At 33.0% G+C, this 16,775-nt stretch overlaps 1 protein-coding gene and 1 non-coding gene across 2 annotated transcripts; one reads left to right on the top strand and one right to left on the bottom strand.

Annotated features, from left to right (window-relative positions):
• Positions 1–1,965: 1,965 nt before the first annotated feature.
• LOC131169607 (uncharacterized) lies at positions 1,966–2,484 on the bottom strand (the record flags this gene model as incomplete). The annotated part of the gene is made up of 1 exon (XM_058128789.1): positions 1,966–2,484. A coding segment is annotated over exon 1 (519 nt), but the record flags the coding sequence as incomplete, so codon positions are not given.
• Positions 2,485–3,577: 1,093 nt separating this feature from the next.
• LOC131170008 (small nucleolar RNA R71) lies at positions 3,578–3,684 on the top strand. The gene has a single exon (XR_009140952.1). It is a non-coding gene; the product is annotated as a small nucleolar RNA R71 (small nucleolar RNA).
• Positions 3,685–16,775: the final 13,091 nt, after the last annotated feature.

The raw sequence follows: 16,775 nt of genomic DNA, 5'->3' as shown, positions 1-16,775 counted from the left end.
TCATGTAGGAATTTCTTCCTTTGCTGATAAGTTATGTTTAGAGGCAGTATCCTGCATATAAGAAAATTAACAAAGTCAGCGTACCATGGAGCCTTGGAGAATGCAAGTAATTGTTCATCAGGAAATGAATTATCAATCGGTAAATCTTCGAAGTCCTCTATGTACTCCAATTTTAGTCTAGAAAGATGGTCAGCTACTATATTTTCGGATCCCTTTTTGTCCTTTATTTCAAGGTCAAATTCTTGTAGGAGTAGAATCCATCGAATCACCCTTGGTTTTGCTTCCTTCTTGTTCAAAAGGTACCGGATTGCAGCATGATTTGTGAATACAATGACTTTTAACCCAATGAGGTAAGATTTGAACTTGTCCATTGTAAACACCACTGCTAGGAATTCCTTCTCTATGGTGGCATAATTAATTTGCGCATCATCTAATGTCTTGCTAGCATAATAAATAGCATGGAGCTTTTTATCTTTTCTTTGCCCGAGCACTGCTCCAACTGCAAAGTCACTTGCGTCGCACATAACCTCGAATGGTAGCTCCCAATTTGGTGGCTACATTATTGGTGCTGATATCAGGGCTTCTTTGATCCTGTTAAAGAGACAAGGCAATTTTCATCAAAATCAAAGGGAACATCTTGACTTAACAAGTTAGTAAGTGGCTTAGCTATTTTGGAAAAGTCCTTGATGAATCTTTTATAGAATCCTGCATGTCCCAAAAAGCTTCGCACTCCCTTGACTAATGTTGGGGGTGCATATTTTCAATGATCTCAATTTTTGCCTTATCAACTTCAATTCCTCTTTCTGATATCAAATGTCCCAGAACTATGCCTTCCCTTACCATGAAATGGCATTTTTCCCAATTTAGGATTAGGTTTAATTCTTCACATCTTTGCAATACCTTAGATAAATTAGCTAAGCAATAATCAAAAGTAGTTCCATAGACAGAAAAATCATCCATAAAAACTTCCATGATATCTTCAATATAATAAAAAAAGATAGCCATCATGCATCTTTAAAAGGTAGCAGGGGCATTACAAAGATCAAAAGGCATTCTCCTATATGCAAATGTTCCATAGGGACAAGTGAATGTTGTCTTTTCTTGGTCTTCTGGGTGAATAGGAATTTGAAAGAATCCCGAATACCCATCTAGATAATAGAAATAAGAGTGTTTCACTAATCTTTCTAACATTTGGTCAATGAAGGGGAGAGGGAAATGGTCTTTTCTGGTAGCACTGTTCAATTTCCTATAATCTATGCACATTCGCCAACCAGTGACTACTTTAGTAGGGATTAGTTCATTGCTTGCATTTTGGATAACAGTTGTCCCACCTTTCTTAGGAATTATATGTACCAGACTAACCCATTTACTATCAGAGATTGGGTATATGATACCTGTATCTAATAGTTTTAAAATTTCTTTCTTGACTACTTCTTTCATGTTTGGGTTAAGTCTTCTTTGGTGCTCGATTATGGGTTTACTATTTTCTTCCATGGGTATCCTATGCATGCAAATCGAAGGGTTGATTCCCTTCAAGTCCTTTATCTTATACCCTATGGCTTTGCTATGGATCCTAAGTTCTCTTAGCAATTTTTCCTCTTCTAACTTAGACAGGCCAGCATTGATTATAACAGGATATTTAGAATTTGAGTCCAGAAATGCGTACCTTAGCGAAGAGGGGAGTGGTTTAAGCTCTACCTGTTTGGCATTTTCCTGGAGCTTACCTTGGGTTTGTTCCTTCTTCAACTCCTCCATTTTGAAAGCTTTAGCTAATGGTAGGGGTGGATGAGCTGCTAACTGTTGTGCATAGGCTGCTAGTTCTGTATTTTCATCATCCACTGTGTGGTTGTGCACAATACATGCTTCAAGAGGATCTGTAGGATGTGTCTCATGAAATTCCTTTTTAACTAGTTCGTTAATTATGTCAACCTTGAAGCATTTATCGGGTTCAAATTTGTGTTTCATCGTGTTGAACAAGTTGAACTCCACTTCTTCTTCTCCTACCTTGAGGGTTAGTCGCCCATTTTTGACGTCTATGATAGCTCCGGCGGTTACCAAGAATGGTCTTCCCAAGATGATAGGAATTTTAACATCTTCTTCCATCTCAAGCACAATAAAGTTCACTGGAATGAAGAATTTTCCCACTTTGATCGGAATGTTCTCAAGTATTCCTACAAGATATTTAACAGATCGATCAGCTAATTGCAATGAGATTGTTGTGGGTTTCAGTTCCCCAATCTCCAGCTTTTTGTATATTGATAGAGGCATTAAACTGACGCTTGCTCCAAGATCGCAGATGACCTTGTCTATTTTCTTATCACCAATGAGGCAAGGTATGGAGAAACTTCCTAGATCTTTCAATTTTGGAGGCAGTTTGTTTTGCAGTATAGCACTGCACTCCTCTGTTAGAGCTACTGTTCCATAGTCTTTTAGCTTTCTTTTCTTTGATAGAATTTCCTTAAGAAATTTTGCATAGGATGGCATCTGAGAAAGTGCTTCAGTGAAGGGGATGTTAATGTAAAGTTTCTGTAAAACTTCTAAAAACTTCCCAAACTGCTTATCCAATTTGGCTTTCTGAAATCTCTGAGGAAAAGGTCAGGGGGGCTGGTATGGCTCTGGTAATTTCTTTGTCTTCCTTGCTTCTTCTTCCTGATCTTTCTTAGCTTCTTCCTCCTTTTTCTCTGCTTGGCCATCAGAATTTTCTATGGTTTCCTCTGTTAGTTCTACCTTTGGTTGTACTAGAGTTCTCCCACTCCTCAGTGTAACTGCCTTACAATGCTCCCTTGGGTTCATTTCTAGTTGGCTAGGCAGTTTGCCAGCAACCTTACTTGAAGAGCTTGCTTGCTGAGTGATCTGATTCTCTAGCATTTTATTTTGAGTAGCAAGTTGGTCCATTCTGGAAGTTAGCTATTTAATCAATTCATTTTGTTGTTGTTAAGCTGCTAGGAATCCTTCCATCATGGTTTCCATAGTCATTTTCGGTTCAGGTTGTTGAGGTTGGAGAGGTAGTGGTGGCTGTGCAAAGTTTTGACCTTTATTCTGAAATCCAAGGGGTGCTAGTGGTTTGTACCCTTGTTGCTTGTTTATTGGCTGGTTTTGCTGATTAGTCCATGAGAAATTTGGATGGTTCCTCCATTCAGGGTTGTAAGTATTTGAATATGGATTGTTGGGCTGCTTCTGGTTGAAGTTTCCTCCATTATTCACATAGTTCATCTGTTTTGTGGAAGATTCATTGAAATTGTTGTATTCTAAACTCATGTATCCTCCTCCATAGCTGTCCTCATATTGACTGTTTGTACCAACTGTGTTGGCTTGCATCCTTTCGAGTTTCCTAATGAGCTGATCAAATTAAGCATTTATCATGCTTAGGGCTTCTACTTCTAGGACCCCTGCAGTTCTCCTTGCATTTTCTCTTTCATTTGACCATTCATAATTATGGTATGCAACCCTTTCTAGAAGTTCAAGTGCTTGTGGCACTGTTTTCTTCATTAGATCACCTTCTGCAGCTGAATTAACTGTGCTCCTTGTAGAGGGTAGTAACCCATTATAGAAATTTTGCACTAATAGCCAATCTTCTATGCCATGGTGTGGACATTCCCTCTGTAGGTCCTTATATCTTTCCCATGCATCATAGAGTGATTCTCCTTCCTTTTATCTGAAGGTGTTGAGCTCAAGCCTCAGTTTTGCAGTCTTTGCCGGTGGAAAATACCTTGCTAGAAAAGCTTGAGAGAGATTCTCCCAAGTGGTGAACGTTCCAGCTAGTTGAGAAAGTAACCATTTCCTTGCTCTGTCTCGAAAGAAAAATGGGAATGCTCTGAGTCTTATTGCTTGATCAGACACTCCATTCATCTTGAATGTGTCACATAGGGCAAGAAAGCACTGGAGGTGATAGTGCGGGTCTTCTGTGGGTGACCCTGCAAACTGGGTTTGTTGAATCATTTGGAGCCATGTTAGTTTTAATTCAAAGTTGTTGGCTTCCACTGTGGGTTTAGTGACACTGGGCTGAAATCCTTGGACAGATGGAGCTCCGTAATCTCTCAAGAGTCTTGGTCTGTCATTATTATCGGCCATGGTTGGAAGTTTAGGATCTCCTTGACCGTGCTCTTGATGTTTCCTTTCTCTCCTGATGGCTTTCAGAGTTCTGTCTATCTCTGGATCATAGTCCAAAATTTCTTCGGCCTTTGTTCTGGTCATATACCAAGTTGGGCACCTGAGAGAAAAGAAGAAAAATAAAACCCGTAAAATAAAATTATATAATAAATATAACTGCCTAAATCAGCTAAATTGCCTATCGCTTGATATTACTAAAATTGAAATCCCCAGCAACAGCGCCAAAAACTTGTTTGCAGGGTTTTACAACCCCTCAAGTGCACAGATCGCTAACAAGTAATAAAGTGATAAGTAGAGTATCGTTCCCACGAGGACTTTGTTTAGCAAGTACCAATCTACATGGTAATTTTGACTGTCTAGGCTATCGAACAATAAGGGAATGAAGTTTGTAATTTTAAACACTAGGATGATAAACTTAAAACGAAATAATCTATTTTGGAACAATTCTGGAATTAAGAATTCACACTTGAATCTTATTAGGGATGTTATCTCATTTATTTACTGAATTGAGGATCATTTTCCTTGATGGAAATTAGCCCTAAGTTATCCTAAATCCTCTCTCAAGGCATCTAGGGTGTATTTTAATTAATTCAAACCCTACTTTTGTGGTGATCAAATTAATTAAAATCCTTTAAAACCTTTGACCAATTTTTAGGTTCCACAAAGGTATCAGCCTATTTCTAGGTCAGAATTGCTAGGTTCAAGATCTTGATTTTCTAATGTTAGTCTTCACCTTTCAGTCTTTCAATCAACATCTACAATCATGTCTAAGTGGGTACCATCAGATAGCATGCATTAGGATCACAAGAAATTAAATCAAGAAACGAATCTCAAAGCCAATAAATAAAACTTAATGTTCATCTATAATAATAATTACAAGCATTACTCTCCTAAATCCAGAATAAGGAAACTACTCACTCATGGTGAGTTCAGCAAACATCATGATAAAAGGTAAAAACAGTAAAAAGAAAATCATGTGAAAGAAATAAAGCAATAGAAATCTGTCTAGGGAGATGAAACGAAGGAACCGAAGATAGTTTGCAGCTTTGATCTTGTGGAGCTTCAGCTGGAAAACTTCTTTTTGCATCGATGCAGCCCGACAAAGAAATTTCTCAGCAAAGACTCCTCCGACCGTCTCCTCTTCTGATATTTTCTTTTCTATTTATATTGGTTGCTCTAGGGTTAGGTCACTTTGAGTCCAAAGGGCCTTAGGAGTCTCATTTTTATCCAAAAACAGGAGAGGAATTCAAGTTATAAGACTGGCTGTAGCATAGTACATGGCCCGTGTGTCACTACACGGGTCCGGTAATGTAGGGCCGTATAACTTGCTAGAGGAGAATTGTGAAATCTTGTTTTGGTATAGAAAGTTACATGGCTCTGCGCCAACTACACGGGCCATGTACTGTTGTTCCCATAAGGTTCTTCAAGCTTACGCTAAGCAGAGACTTACACGGGTCCCTACAAATTACATAGGTTTACTTACACGACCCGTGCACTTGTGCTTCTCATTGATTCTCTTGGCTTTCTTCTGGCAGAGTTACACAGGTCTGGGGCTTGGATTACACGACCTGTGTACTTCGCATCAACAGTAATTCTCTGTCTCTTGACTCCTCCAAGCTTTCCTTTGCACTCCTATACTTCTGGGGCTTTACCAAAACACCTGAAATGACGCAGAAAACATGGAATTAAGGGCTTTACAATAGAAATTACAAAAACTCATGAAATCAACTATTATGCATGAAAATACTTGCCTAAATGCTATAAAATAGTATGCAAATGTGCTTAAAAACATCTATACAATTCAAGTGTATCAGTAACCTTAGAGAAAATTTTAAAATTCAATGTTCTAATGCCCTTAAATCCATGCTTCCATTCCTTCACAAATTCCTCGACAACTGTCTAAAAAAGATTTGGTAAAGATCATTCCACGAGAATGGTTTACCAATTATGAAAAGTTGCATGATAATTCCTAACCTATCCAAATGGTAGAGCCCATGTTTCACAGGCAAGTAGATGGTACTATCAAGATAGTTTTTAAGGAACTAGGAAGCACTTCGCAAACTCCTGCAATCTTCCAAACTATGATGATCTCTTTAGTACAAGGAAAAAAGGGAAAAGATTCCTGTTCACTCCTTTCAGGCAGATGGATGACCAGTCTACACACAGATAAAATTTATGGACATTTCATTTGGGATGCTCCAGGTTCAAGAATGTGTGATAAAGGATGTGACTGTCACCTAGAACATTGAGATGATGATGATGATAGTTATCACAGTCACAAGAAAGGGAAAAAGAAGCAAGATTCTCCTTACAAGACCCTAAAAGCTAAAAGGGACTCCTTTCTAGATTCAGGACCTTGGATTAGTATTCATAAAGATGTTCAAAGGAAAAATTCTTTACCAATCTATGAACTTGCCTTAGAAATCTTAAGAAAAGAAAGGGAGAAAGAGAAAAGGGTTCCCGCTCCACCACCTCCGGTACTTCCTCTTGTACAGCCTTGTATGATGTTCTCATAAGAAGACGTGTATGAATCAGATTTTTTGCCACTTAGGCACCAGATTAATCCAGCACAATAGCTTACATCTAGGCCATTTATTCAAACATCTACTGTTAGTCCAGATGGACAACCTAAGCCATTAGCTCATGCTGAAGAAGTCCTCAAATAGCAGACTTTAAATGCCAAGGCTCAAAATGCTTTCCTGGAAAAAATTGACTCAAAAATGGACTTGATAGTTGGACAAGCCCAATTGATTGAAACAAAGGTTGATAATTTATCAACCCAAGTCAATAAACTTTATGTTGATCTTTAGTCCAGGTCAATCAACTTAATAAAGACCTCAGAGCCTTACTTCAGCAGAAAAGGTTTGGCTATGAATTTGATCAAAAGGAGTAAGAATCAAAAAGTTAAAAGCTCAAATTGCTCAAATAGAAGCTGACTTAGCCAAAAGGAAACTAACACCATTAGACCATGATCATCACAATCCGTTTCTTCCCCCTTCTAATTATAATTATTTTTCTTCATTTTATCCACCCTCTGCCTATAAGCCATTCTATCAAACAAACCTTTATCCTCAATCACCATTTCATAATCCTTTTCAAAAAAAGCCTAAACCAAAAGCTCAACCTTCCTCATCTACTGCTTAACCCTCTAAGAGTATCTCATATTCAAAATCTATGGAGGAAGATAAAGTCAAACTCAGAAAAGACAAACAGCAAGTAGCTAGTGATCCTCCTTTCCAACAATGGCAAGTTTAGCTGGTCCCCTAACGAATGAGACAGATTCCTCATCAGGAACAGATTTTGAAGAGGATTTGGCAATTATCACAAACCTGCTGATGGCAACTTCAATAGGCTCTAATGATAGGATCACAGAACCTCATGTAGAGTAAGCAACTGACACTCTTGATGGAGAAAATCCATACAAAGCTCTCCCCAAGCCAACTTCTGATCCTTGGTTCACTCCTTCAGCCAAATGGAGAGATTGAATGACAGAATTCCCTGCTTGGCTTGATCTCCAAATGTTTAAACTAGATGTAGTATTATCGAGTGTTTTGAAAGAATTCTCCTATAGATTCATTGGATCATTAAAAGAATGGTTTCAGAGTCTTGGAGATTACAAGTGTCTCTTATTTTACCAAGCATCGATCATAGAAGTTATGAATACTCTCTATGAGGAATTCATTGGAGATTATACACTCTACAACAGACAAGTGCAACAAGAATACTTTAAGATGAAATGCTGCTCTTTAAAAAAGAAAGATATTGAGTTTCATTACCAAGTGATGTCCCAGAGATACTATCTGTTGAACGGATACAATGATGTTAACCTGAGACACACTTATATTGCTTCTTTGCCAGAATAATTATAGCTTGAATTATAATGAGCAATTTTGGAAACCTGCAAAGACATGACCCAGATAACCCTGAGAGAAATTTATTAAATGACACTAGCCACTCTTGAAAAAATGTGTGATCAGCAACGCTTTCTGAGTGATATGCTAGACAATAACAAGTTTCTGCGAAAAATGTGTAGAAAATCTTATCTCGCAATCAAATGCAAAGAAAAGAATTACATCTACAAATCCAAAAAGAAAAAGCATATGAAGCATTATAGAATCAATAATGGCAAGAACATGAAGAAAGGAAGATCTTTTCAATTTTTTTACAAAAAAATGTACTAGGGGAAAAAGAGTTCAAAATAGACAGATGCTTTATTTGTGGAAAAAAGAAGCATTTCTCTAAAGAATGCCCTCAAAAGCCCAAACAAGTAGCAAAATTGATCCAGCAAATTCACCAGAGTACACATCTCAACCTAGACAATGCTGATATTGAGTCCTTATTTTCAGAACAAGAAAAAGCTGATGAAAAAACTGTCTTCGCCCTTGAAGAGATCATTTAGATGAAGAAAATTCTTCATCAGAAGATGATTTTGAATATCTCATTATCAATACTCTTCAGCCATGCCATCCAGTATAGCCCCTGATCTCAATTCCATTAGTGCATATTCATGTCCTATCTTCCAAATATGAAAGACCAATTCCTATAATTGGTTTTCTTGATGCTGGTGCCCATAATAGCATGATAAATCCTGCAATGTTGCCTGATGAAGCCTAAATGCCTCATTCAGAATATTTTAAAGCCATAGATGGGAAAGTATTGCGCACCAATCTCATTACCGAAAGGCCCATTGGAATACAGTTTTTTCCAGACTGTACCATATGGACAAAAGTAATTGGATCAACTTTGCTTGATAAAAATTTATTAATAGGATTTGATGTCTATCAGCAAGCTCAACATCTTGAAATCCTTCCTACTGGCTTAAAACACAAAAAGTCTTTTAAAACCTTCACCACTATTCCAAAATTATTCTCCTTTTCTGAAGTTCTAAAAGAGTTTACTGAATACAAGGAGCTACTCATGCCATCCTGTGTAGAATCTCATGTTGATTTCTCTCATCCAACACCTCTATGAAAAAACAGTAGTTTCTTTATTAAGCTCTCTTTTAAGCTTAGTAAGAATGTCAACCCTACAAAGGTAACTCATCTAGGAATGACTTCAATAGACCTCCTGCTAGCTCAACAAGAATGCCAACAGCTGCTTCAACAAGGTCTTATTGAACCCACTAGTTCAGGATGGGCCTGTCAAGCTTTTTATGTTGAAAAAGAATCAGAAAGAATTCGAGGGAAAAAAAGGTTAGTCATTGACTATAAGCCCTCAAATCATTTCTTAATGGATGATAAATTATCACTTCCCAGGACTAGTTCTCTATTCACTCATTTATAAAAAGCATATATCTTGTCAAAGTGCAATCTTAAAGTAGGATTTTGGCAGATAGGAATTGATCAAGCAGAAAGATACAAGACAGAATTTTGCATTCTTAATGCTTAATATCAGTGGACAATAATGCCTTTTAGGCTTGAAATTGCCCCCTCACTATTCTAAAGGGTCATGGTTCGAATCTTTGAGCTTATTCTTCATAGTGCCCTGATCTACATCTATGATATTCTGCTATTTTCAAAAGATAGTTTAGCCCATAAACAGCTCTTAACCCAATTTCACTCTTTGGTTCAACAATTTGGGATTATGCTATCTAAAAAGAAGGGCTACCTAGCCCAAACTAATATTGAATTTCTTGGAATGAAATTTGAAAATAGGATGTATCACCCTGGACTTCACATTGCCCAAGAATTACTCAAATTCCTAGATACAAATCTCACTATCAAACAAATTTAGCAATTTCTTAGAATTATCAATTATCTCAAAGACTTTATCTCTTATGTGTCCAAATACACTAGTCAGCTTTCCAAGATGCTAAAAAAGAAGGCCCCCACTTAGGGTAATGAACAGACCACAGCTATAAAAGTTTTGAAGAAAATATCTCAAAACCCCCCTCCTCTAAAAATTCCAAGCACAGGGAAAAGAATTCTCTAGACTTATGGCAGTGATGAATATTAGGGTGCTATTTTACTTGAAGAACTCGAAGAAAAGTGACGAATTTGTAGTCATACAAGTGGACAATTCAAAGAATCTGAAAAATACTATCACACGATTTACAAAGAGATCCTAACCATTATGAATGGAATCAAGAAATTTGAGTTTCATCTTATTGGCCATCGTTTTCTGATAGTAAAGGAAAATTCATCTTTTCCAAAGGTCCTTCATTTCAAAAATAAGACTCTTCCAGAACCACAATTATTGAGGCTCAAAAGCTAGTTTGATAAATATGACTACACTATCCAACATAAAAAGGGAATCTCAATCTCATCCCAGATCTCCTCACCAGGCCACTGAATATATCTTTACTTACTTCTTTTCAAACAATTCCTCTCATCTTTATGGCAAACTCCTCCAGTTCCTCTAAAGCTCAGATACTATAGTTTCTCATTCCAACAACATAAACATTTCCACCCGGATGTACACCAACAATGACCCTGTCCAAAATTATTGAATTTACAAAAAACCATCTGTTCCATTTTCAAAACCCATCCAATGTCCTCAGACAATATAAAGACAACCAAACTTAGTTCTGTTCAGATGCTCCATTCCTCACAGTTTTCTATTTTAGTCCCTCAGATGATCTGCTACTTGAAGAAAATGGTTCTTATGATGCATGATCACTCTCTATGCCGTTGGTTTTGAAGTTCCCACTATACCCATGTACTATTTCCCAAATGACAGGAACAATAAAAAAAAAATCATATGGAATTTTCTCAAATGGTTCAAGCCAATTCCTCAATGGTGCAATGACCTAAAAAAGATCATCAATCACTATGGTCTATGTCATAGATCATCAAACGATGGTAAGGAATTCTGCTCACTGTTCATCATGCATCGACCTTTCTTTAGAAACCCTAAAGGAATACTCTGCCCTCAAAATTCAGTCTATGAATATCTAACTTATTTCAAGTCTGTCACCATAAAAGACACCTCCACTATTCTCAGAAAGAAAATTACAGCCTATCTACATGAACTTAACTACTTAAGGCCTAAAGCTCAACTTTTAGAATCAACCTCTATAGGTCCAAAAGCAAAACCTGAAGTAGTACCAGACTACAATTCAGAGATTTGGCAAGATTCACATGATCCAACAGATATGGATACTGATACCAAGCTCTTTGATGAACCAAGAAGCTCGCGGAAAAAAGATTTTTATGGCAAGGACATTGATTCTAATGACTTAGATTATTACAATAATAATTTGAGTCTTAGTCAGAATTCCTTCTAGATAAGAACTCCTCCAGACAGAACCAAAGACACCCAGAAAATACAAAATGAAGCCTGTAGACTATTCTGGCACAAACTTCAGATGCCATTAGTAGACTGTCTCTCTGAAGCTGGAAAAATATATATCTGTATAATTAATTTTAGTCAAATAAGTCATTTGTCTTCATGTATGACTTCATTAGGCATAAGTCATGTACCTATCTACTAGTTATTATCTTATTAGATATGTTCACCTAACTATTAGGTAGATATGTGTTTGTGTAAAAAGTAGTTGTAATAGTTTCAGCTGTCCTCCTATATAAAAGGAACTTTGATTTCATTTGTACCAAAAATTACTAAGCAATAATATTCCAGCTTCCTTAGCTTATCTTATGGCTTTCTAAATTTTTCTTCCTCTCCTGAAAGTCAAGAATTCTGTCTTATTCATATTATTCTCTACTAAGGCATGAGTATACTTTATACTTGCCACTCTTAGTGGAGCCTGTATATCAGAAAATGCTAGTTCATTGATTCTTTGCTACGGTCCTCTAAATCTAGTTTTGTACAAAATAGTAAACCCTTGAGATTTGTTTGGCCATGGTGACTTATTGTATCTTGGCACCACATGAGTATTATTATACTTAACTCAAGTTTAGGGCCTCTGGCTAGTGATATATATAAAATATTTCATTAAGTATATTTTATATATTTAAAATTTTAAATATTAAAATTACAAGAATATAATAATATACAATGAACTTTTAATATAGTCACATAATTAATATGATTAGATTTCCAAAATTATAATTAATTATAGTAAATATTAATTTTTAAATTTTATAAAAATATATATTAATTGATCTAATTAAAATATATAAAAATAAAAAATTATTAAAAAATATGAATATTAAACTAAGAGAAAGTATGGGTATAAATATATATATATAGTAATAAAAAAATTAATAATTTATAAATTAGTCTGTGAAATATGTTAAAAATTACATGTCGGTAATAATTTTTTAATGTAAAATAATTTTATCTTAATATTTGATTTCTTGCTTGATTAGTCTTTATTGTCCAAATTGATCATTAATTCTATTGACTCATTAACTTTTTTTTTTTTAATTTGAAACAATTTTATTTTAAAATTTTATTTTATTAATAAAATAATTTTTACATCAAAATTATATATTTAAACAATTATTTATTTTACATTGAAATAATTATATTATTATACATTTTATAAAAATATTCACATTTTCATAATTATAACTATTTAAATATACAATTCTAAAAATAGTTAATTTTATAATAATATGATAATATGCTTTTTCAAATAGCAAAGCATAATTCACAACGACTAATAATTAACATGCTTTTGAAGAAAAAAAATTATACAACATTTTATTTTTATATAATTTAATATAATTAATTTTAACAATACATAATCATTTTATAAAATAACTTATAAATATTATAAAAAAAAATAAATTATAATTAAATTTTATTTTAAAACAAATTATTTATTTTTTAAATTTAATTTAAAATATAATTTTTTAAATTTAATTTAAAATATAATTTTTTAAATTTAATTTAAAATATAATTTTTTAAATTTAATTTAAAATATAATTTTTTAAAATGATTTATAAACTATAATTTAAAATGATTTATTTATGATTGTGTATTGTCAAAATCAATTATATTGCATCATACAAAAATAAGCTATTTTACCATTTATTTTCTTGAAAATCATGTTAAAATTTTTTTTTTTTGTAATTATTTATTTATTGAAATATTATTATAAATGAAACTAAATTTCTTTATAAAATAAACCATAAATAAAAAATTTAAAAATTTAGTAAAAGATATTATTTGTTATTAAATTAACAATTTTATTATTTTATATTTAAATGATTATAATTTAAAAAATATTAATATTTTTATAAAATATATAGTTATATAAAATATTTATTTTATATAATAATAATTACTATGCATTTGATAACATTATTATTTCATAAAATTGTATTTGATATATATATTTGAATAAAATTTAGAAATAGATGTCCAATATGAATATATATTCTATTTTCACAAGTACAATCAATAAATTCAATGGTAGAATCTAAAATCAACAAAATTCCAGAGATAAATCAAAGTATTTAATTGATTAACCAATCAGCTCCACAATTAGTTTTCCTGTAGTGGTGTTTAGTGTTGAACTCTTTAAGTTCTACAAAGAGGTTTAATCTCATTCACTTCGACAATAATAATAAAAAAATAATAATTATTAAACAGTAAATCTAGTGATTAAATTTTATCTAGATTATGAGTTTAATTTTCAATACATATAATATATATTTTAAAAATGGACATATTAAAAAAATAAAAACTATATCGTTATTATTCGAAATAGTGCAAGTGAATGGAAAAGGGGAATGAAAGTAGTTGTTGCCATTGACAAAAATTCTTACCTGCACACGAGAATATACACTCAATCAATAAAAAAAATATTTTTTTTGAAATGAAGAATTTTTTAAGAATTTAATTAATTTTTTTATATTAATTTTCATTTTTAAAATAAAAGAATTTAATTATTTTCAACTTAAAAAAATTAAAAAAATAAAAAATAATTATGATTTCATAAGAATTTAATTGAATTTTTTAAAATGATTTATTTCAAAAAAAGTCTTAGTAGATTATAATTGTAGATAGACCTTATCATGATTTTAAATAAGATTCACTATAATTTTATATAGGAAAAAAAATATAAAAATATACCTTGTGATTTCGCACTTTGACACATAAAGAACTGCAGTTTAATTTTTATCAATTTAATATATATATTTTCTTTTATTAGTAAATATTGTTTAAACCGTTAGTTATTATGAAATAATATTAATGTGACAAATATGTGGTATTGGCATGGCAATACATGGATGATAGGTCAGCACCACATGTTCGTCTTGTGAACACTATATAAGTATTATATTTATCATGTATCGCTATGTCAACGTCATTTAATCGTCTAAATTATATTTATTATTAATGAAAGATAATATAAAATTTCAAATTAATAAAAATTAAACTATGATGCACATATGTCAAAGCGTAAAATCAAATGATTTTTTTTATATTTTTTCATTTTATATAATATGATTGATCATGTGTATTAGGCAAGGCTTACTCGGTTCCGCTTAGGCGTGGGAAGCGTCAGGCTGTTTGATGACTTGTTGCCTCATTACAAAGAAAGAAAACGCAGGCCCCCTTTGCAACCAACTTTTTATCATTTTCTAGTTCTTTCTTTTGTTTTTCTTGATAAAGGAAACCTTTATTACATCATTTTTTTTATATAAATACAAATTCAATCTAACCACCATTACAACCTTTGCTCAATCATTCTATTTCTCAAAAAAAAAAAAAAAATCTATTTTCTCATCCTCACTTCAAAATCTAAATATTTATGATAATATTTGAATAAAAAATGGTTTTTTAGATGAAATTATAATTATTTTTTTTATAATTTATATGATTATTCAACAAGCACAATAGAATTTAAACATAAAATCTTCAAGTTGAAGTCATGAGTTTTAGCGTTGAGTATCTCATTAGAACACTACAATTAATGACTTGGGAGTATGCTGAATGGATATCTATCTATTTATTTCTATTACATTCAAATGGTTTCTATTATCAGAGCGTGGGTTCAGTAAATGTCATTATCGTAATGAATGATCATTGTCTTACAGTATCTGCCTGCACAAATGGTGATATTTCTGGTTTTTACTGTTTATCACCTAATGCTGTTGCCACTTACCACCTTCAAATTAATAAGAGAGACAATTTTGAACTTCAGAAAAGGCCAATGTTATGGATTACACAGCAAATCTAGAGCTAATGATCAATCCCATTTTCAATCTAATGAACTAATGAAGCATGGCTCCTCAAAGTTTTCTTCTTTTATTGGGCAACCTACCATCTATTCAAACCTACTTTTACTCGTCTAAAATCGTAATCTTAAAGGACTTTTGTGGTGTGCTGTTTTGGTCCCGCTTGTCATGTTAACTATATGAACGCTAAAGAAAATAAAATTTAAAAGCTCCTTAACAAACATAACAAAATTAGTCAGTCGGTGCGGATGGAGCCCTCCAGCTTTCTTATGTCCTCTTTGAGCAATCATCAATAAGTTTCTTATTGAGATAGTTTTATTTATTTAAAGTAGTTATGAATTTATCTCTTCATATTTGTATCTATTAGTAATAAATATAAAATTCTCTCCCAAATATTAAAGTCCTACCATCCCCATTACTTAGACTCCTGTCTCCCCATATCAGATTTTGTTTTATTTTTATTTTTTACAGCATTTAATAGGACTATTAATTGTTTAAAATACAGCATGAACAGTTAACTCATTTTGATTGAAGATTTTAAATCATTAAGTATGAATAATCTTCTATTAATAAAACTTGAAAGTAAAACTTACTTGTCCATTGAAATTTGATTGTTTTAAAATATTTTATAGGATGCAAAAGTAATAAATTTACGATTATAGAATATTTCTTTTATTATCTAAAAAAAACAAAAATAAAATAAATTATTACCCTAAAAATTATTATCCTCTACTCAAATCAAATCATTTATGAAAAGATGTTTTCAATTATCGATATTTCTAGTTCTTAAATTTTAGGAAGTGGGTGTTGCAACTTGAGAGAGAACTGGTGCAAGGTCGCAATGACTCAGCTTTACTATTCTGAAAGAGGCTGCTTGAAGTCAAATCATTGCTTCTATTCCAGAATTTGGTTGCCCTACCGAACCATCAACAACAAAGGTTAATGCAAAAAAGTTGAAAACAGATAAGTAGATTTTTCATATCCAGATTTAACGCCCACAATCTCAAACAAACTTACCGTTGAAGCTTGTGCGCGTGTGCTGCAGGTTTGAAACACGCCATTAATACATTACCTTAAAATTAAGTCTTGCAAAGAAACAAAAAAGCATCATTCCCCAAGATCAGTATCAGGTTTATTTCAATATGCAAATCTGGGTTTGGGTCTCCCAGAGCAGTGTTTCGAGTTATAGTCTTAATGGGAAGACCACTTCAGGGACCACAACAGGGGAGCACTGATCAAACAATCTCTCACTCCACTAGAGCTCAATTATTAAGGATTCCCTGGCAGAGAAACTTGCCTCAACCTATCTATCATGACCTCAAAATACAAATATATAAATTCCACATATTTTACATGTAAATCCCACCATACATATTGTATATTGAATCAACAATGAACTGAATATAGACAAGAATTTCCTATATAGCAACTATATGTCAGCATTGATGATCTGCAATGCATTTTATATGCATTATTGCCCACCTGGATCCATAGGTGCAATCTGGTATTCAGGCCCACAAGCATTGCAAAACACAAAAACAAGAGATAGCTGAATGAAGGGAGCAACAAAC

The sequence above is a fragment of the Hevea brasiliensis genome, chromosome 10 (assembly GCF_030052815.1).
Source record: "Hevea brasiliensis isolate MT/VB/25A 57/8 chromosome 10, ASM3005281v1, whole genome shotgun sequence".
Classification (NCBI taxonomy): Eukaryota; Viridiplantae; Streptophyta; class Magnoliopsida; order Malpighiales; family Euphorbiaceae; genus Hevea; species Hevea brasiliensis.
Note: the sequence above shows the minus strand (reverse complement) of the source record. Positions and strands in the feature narration are given on the sequence as shown.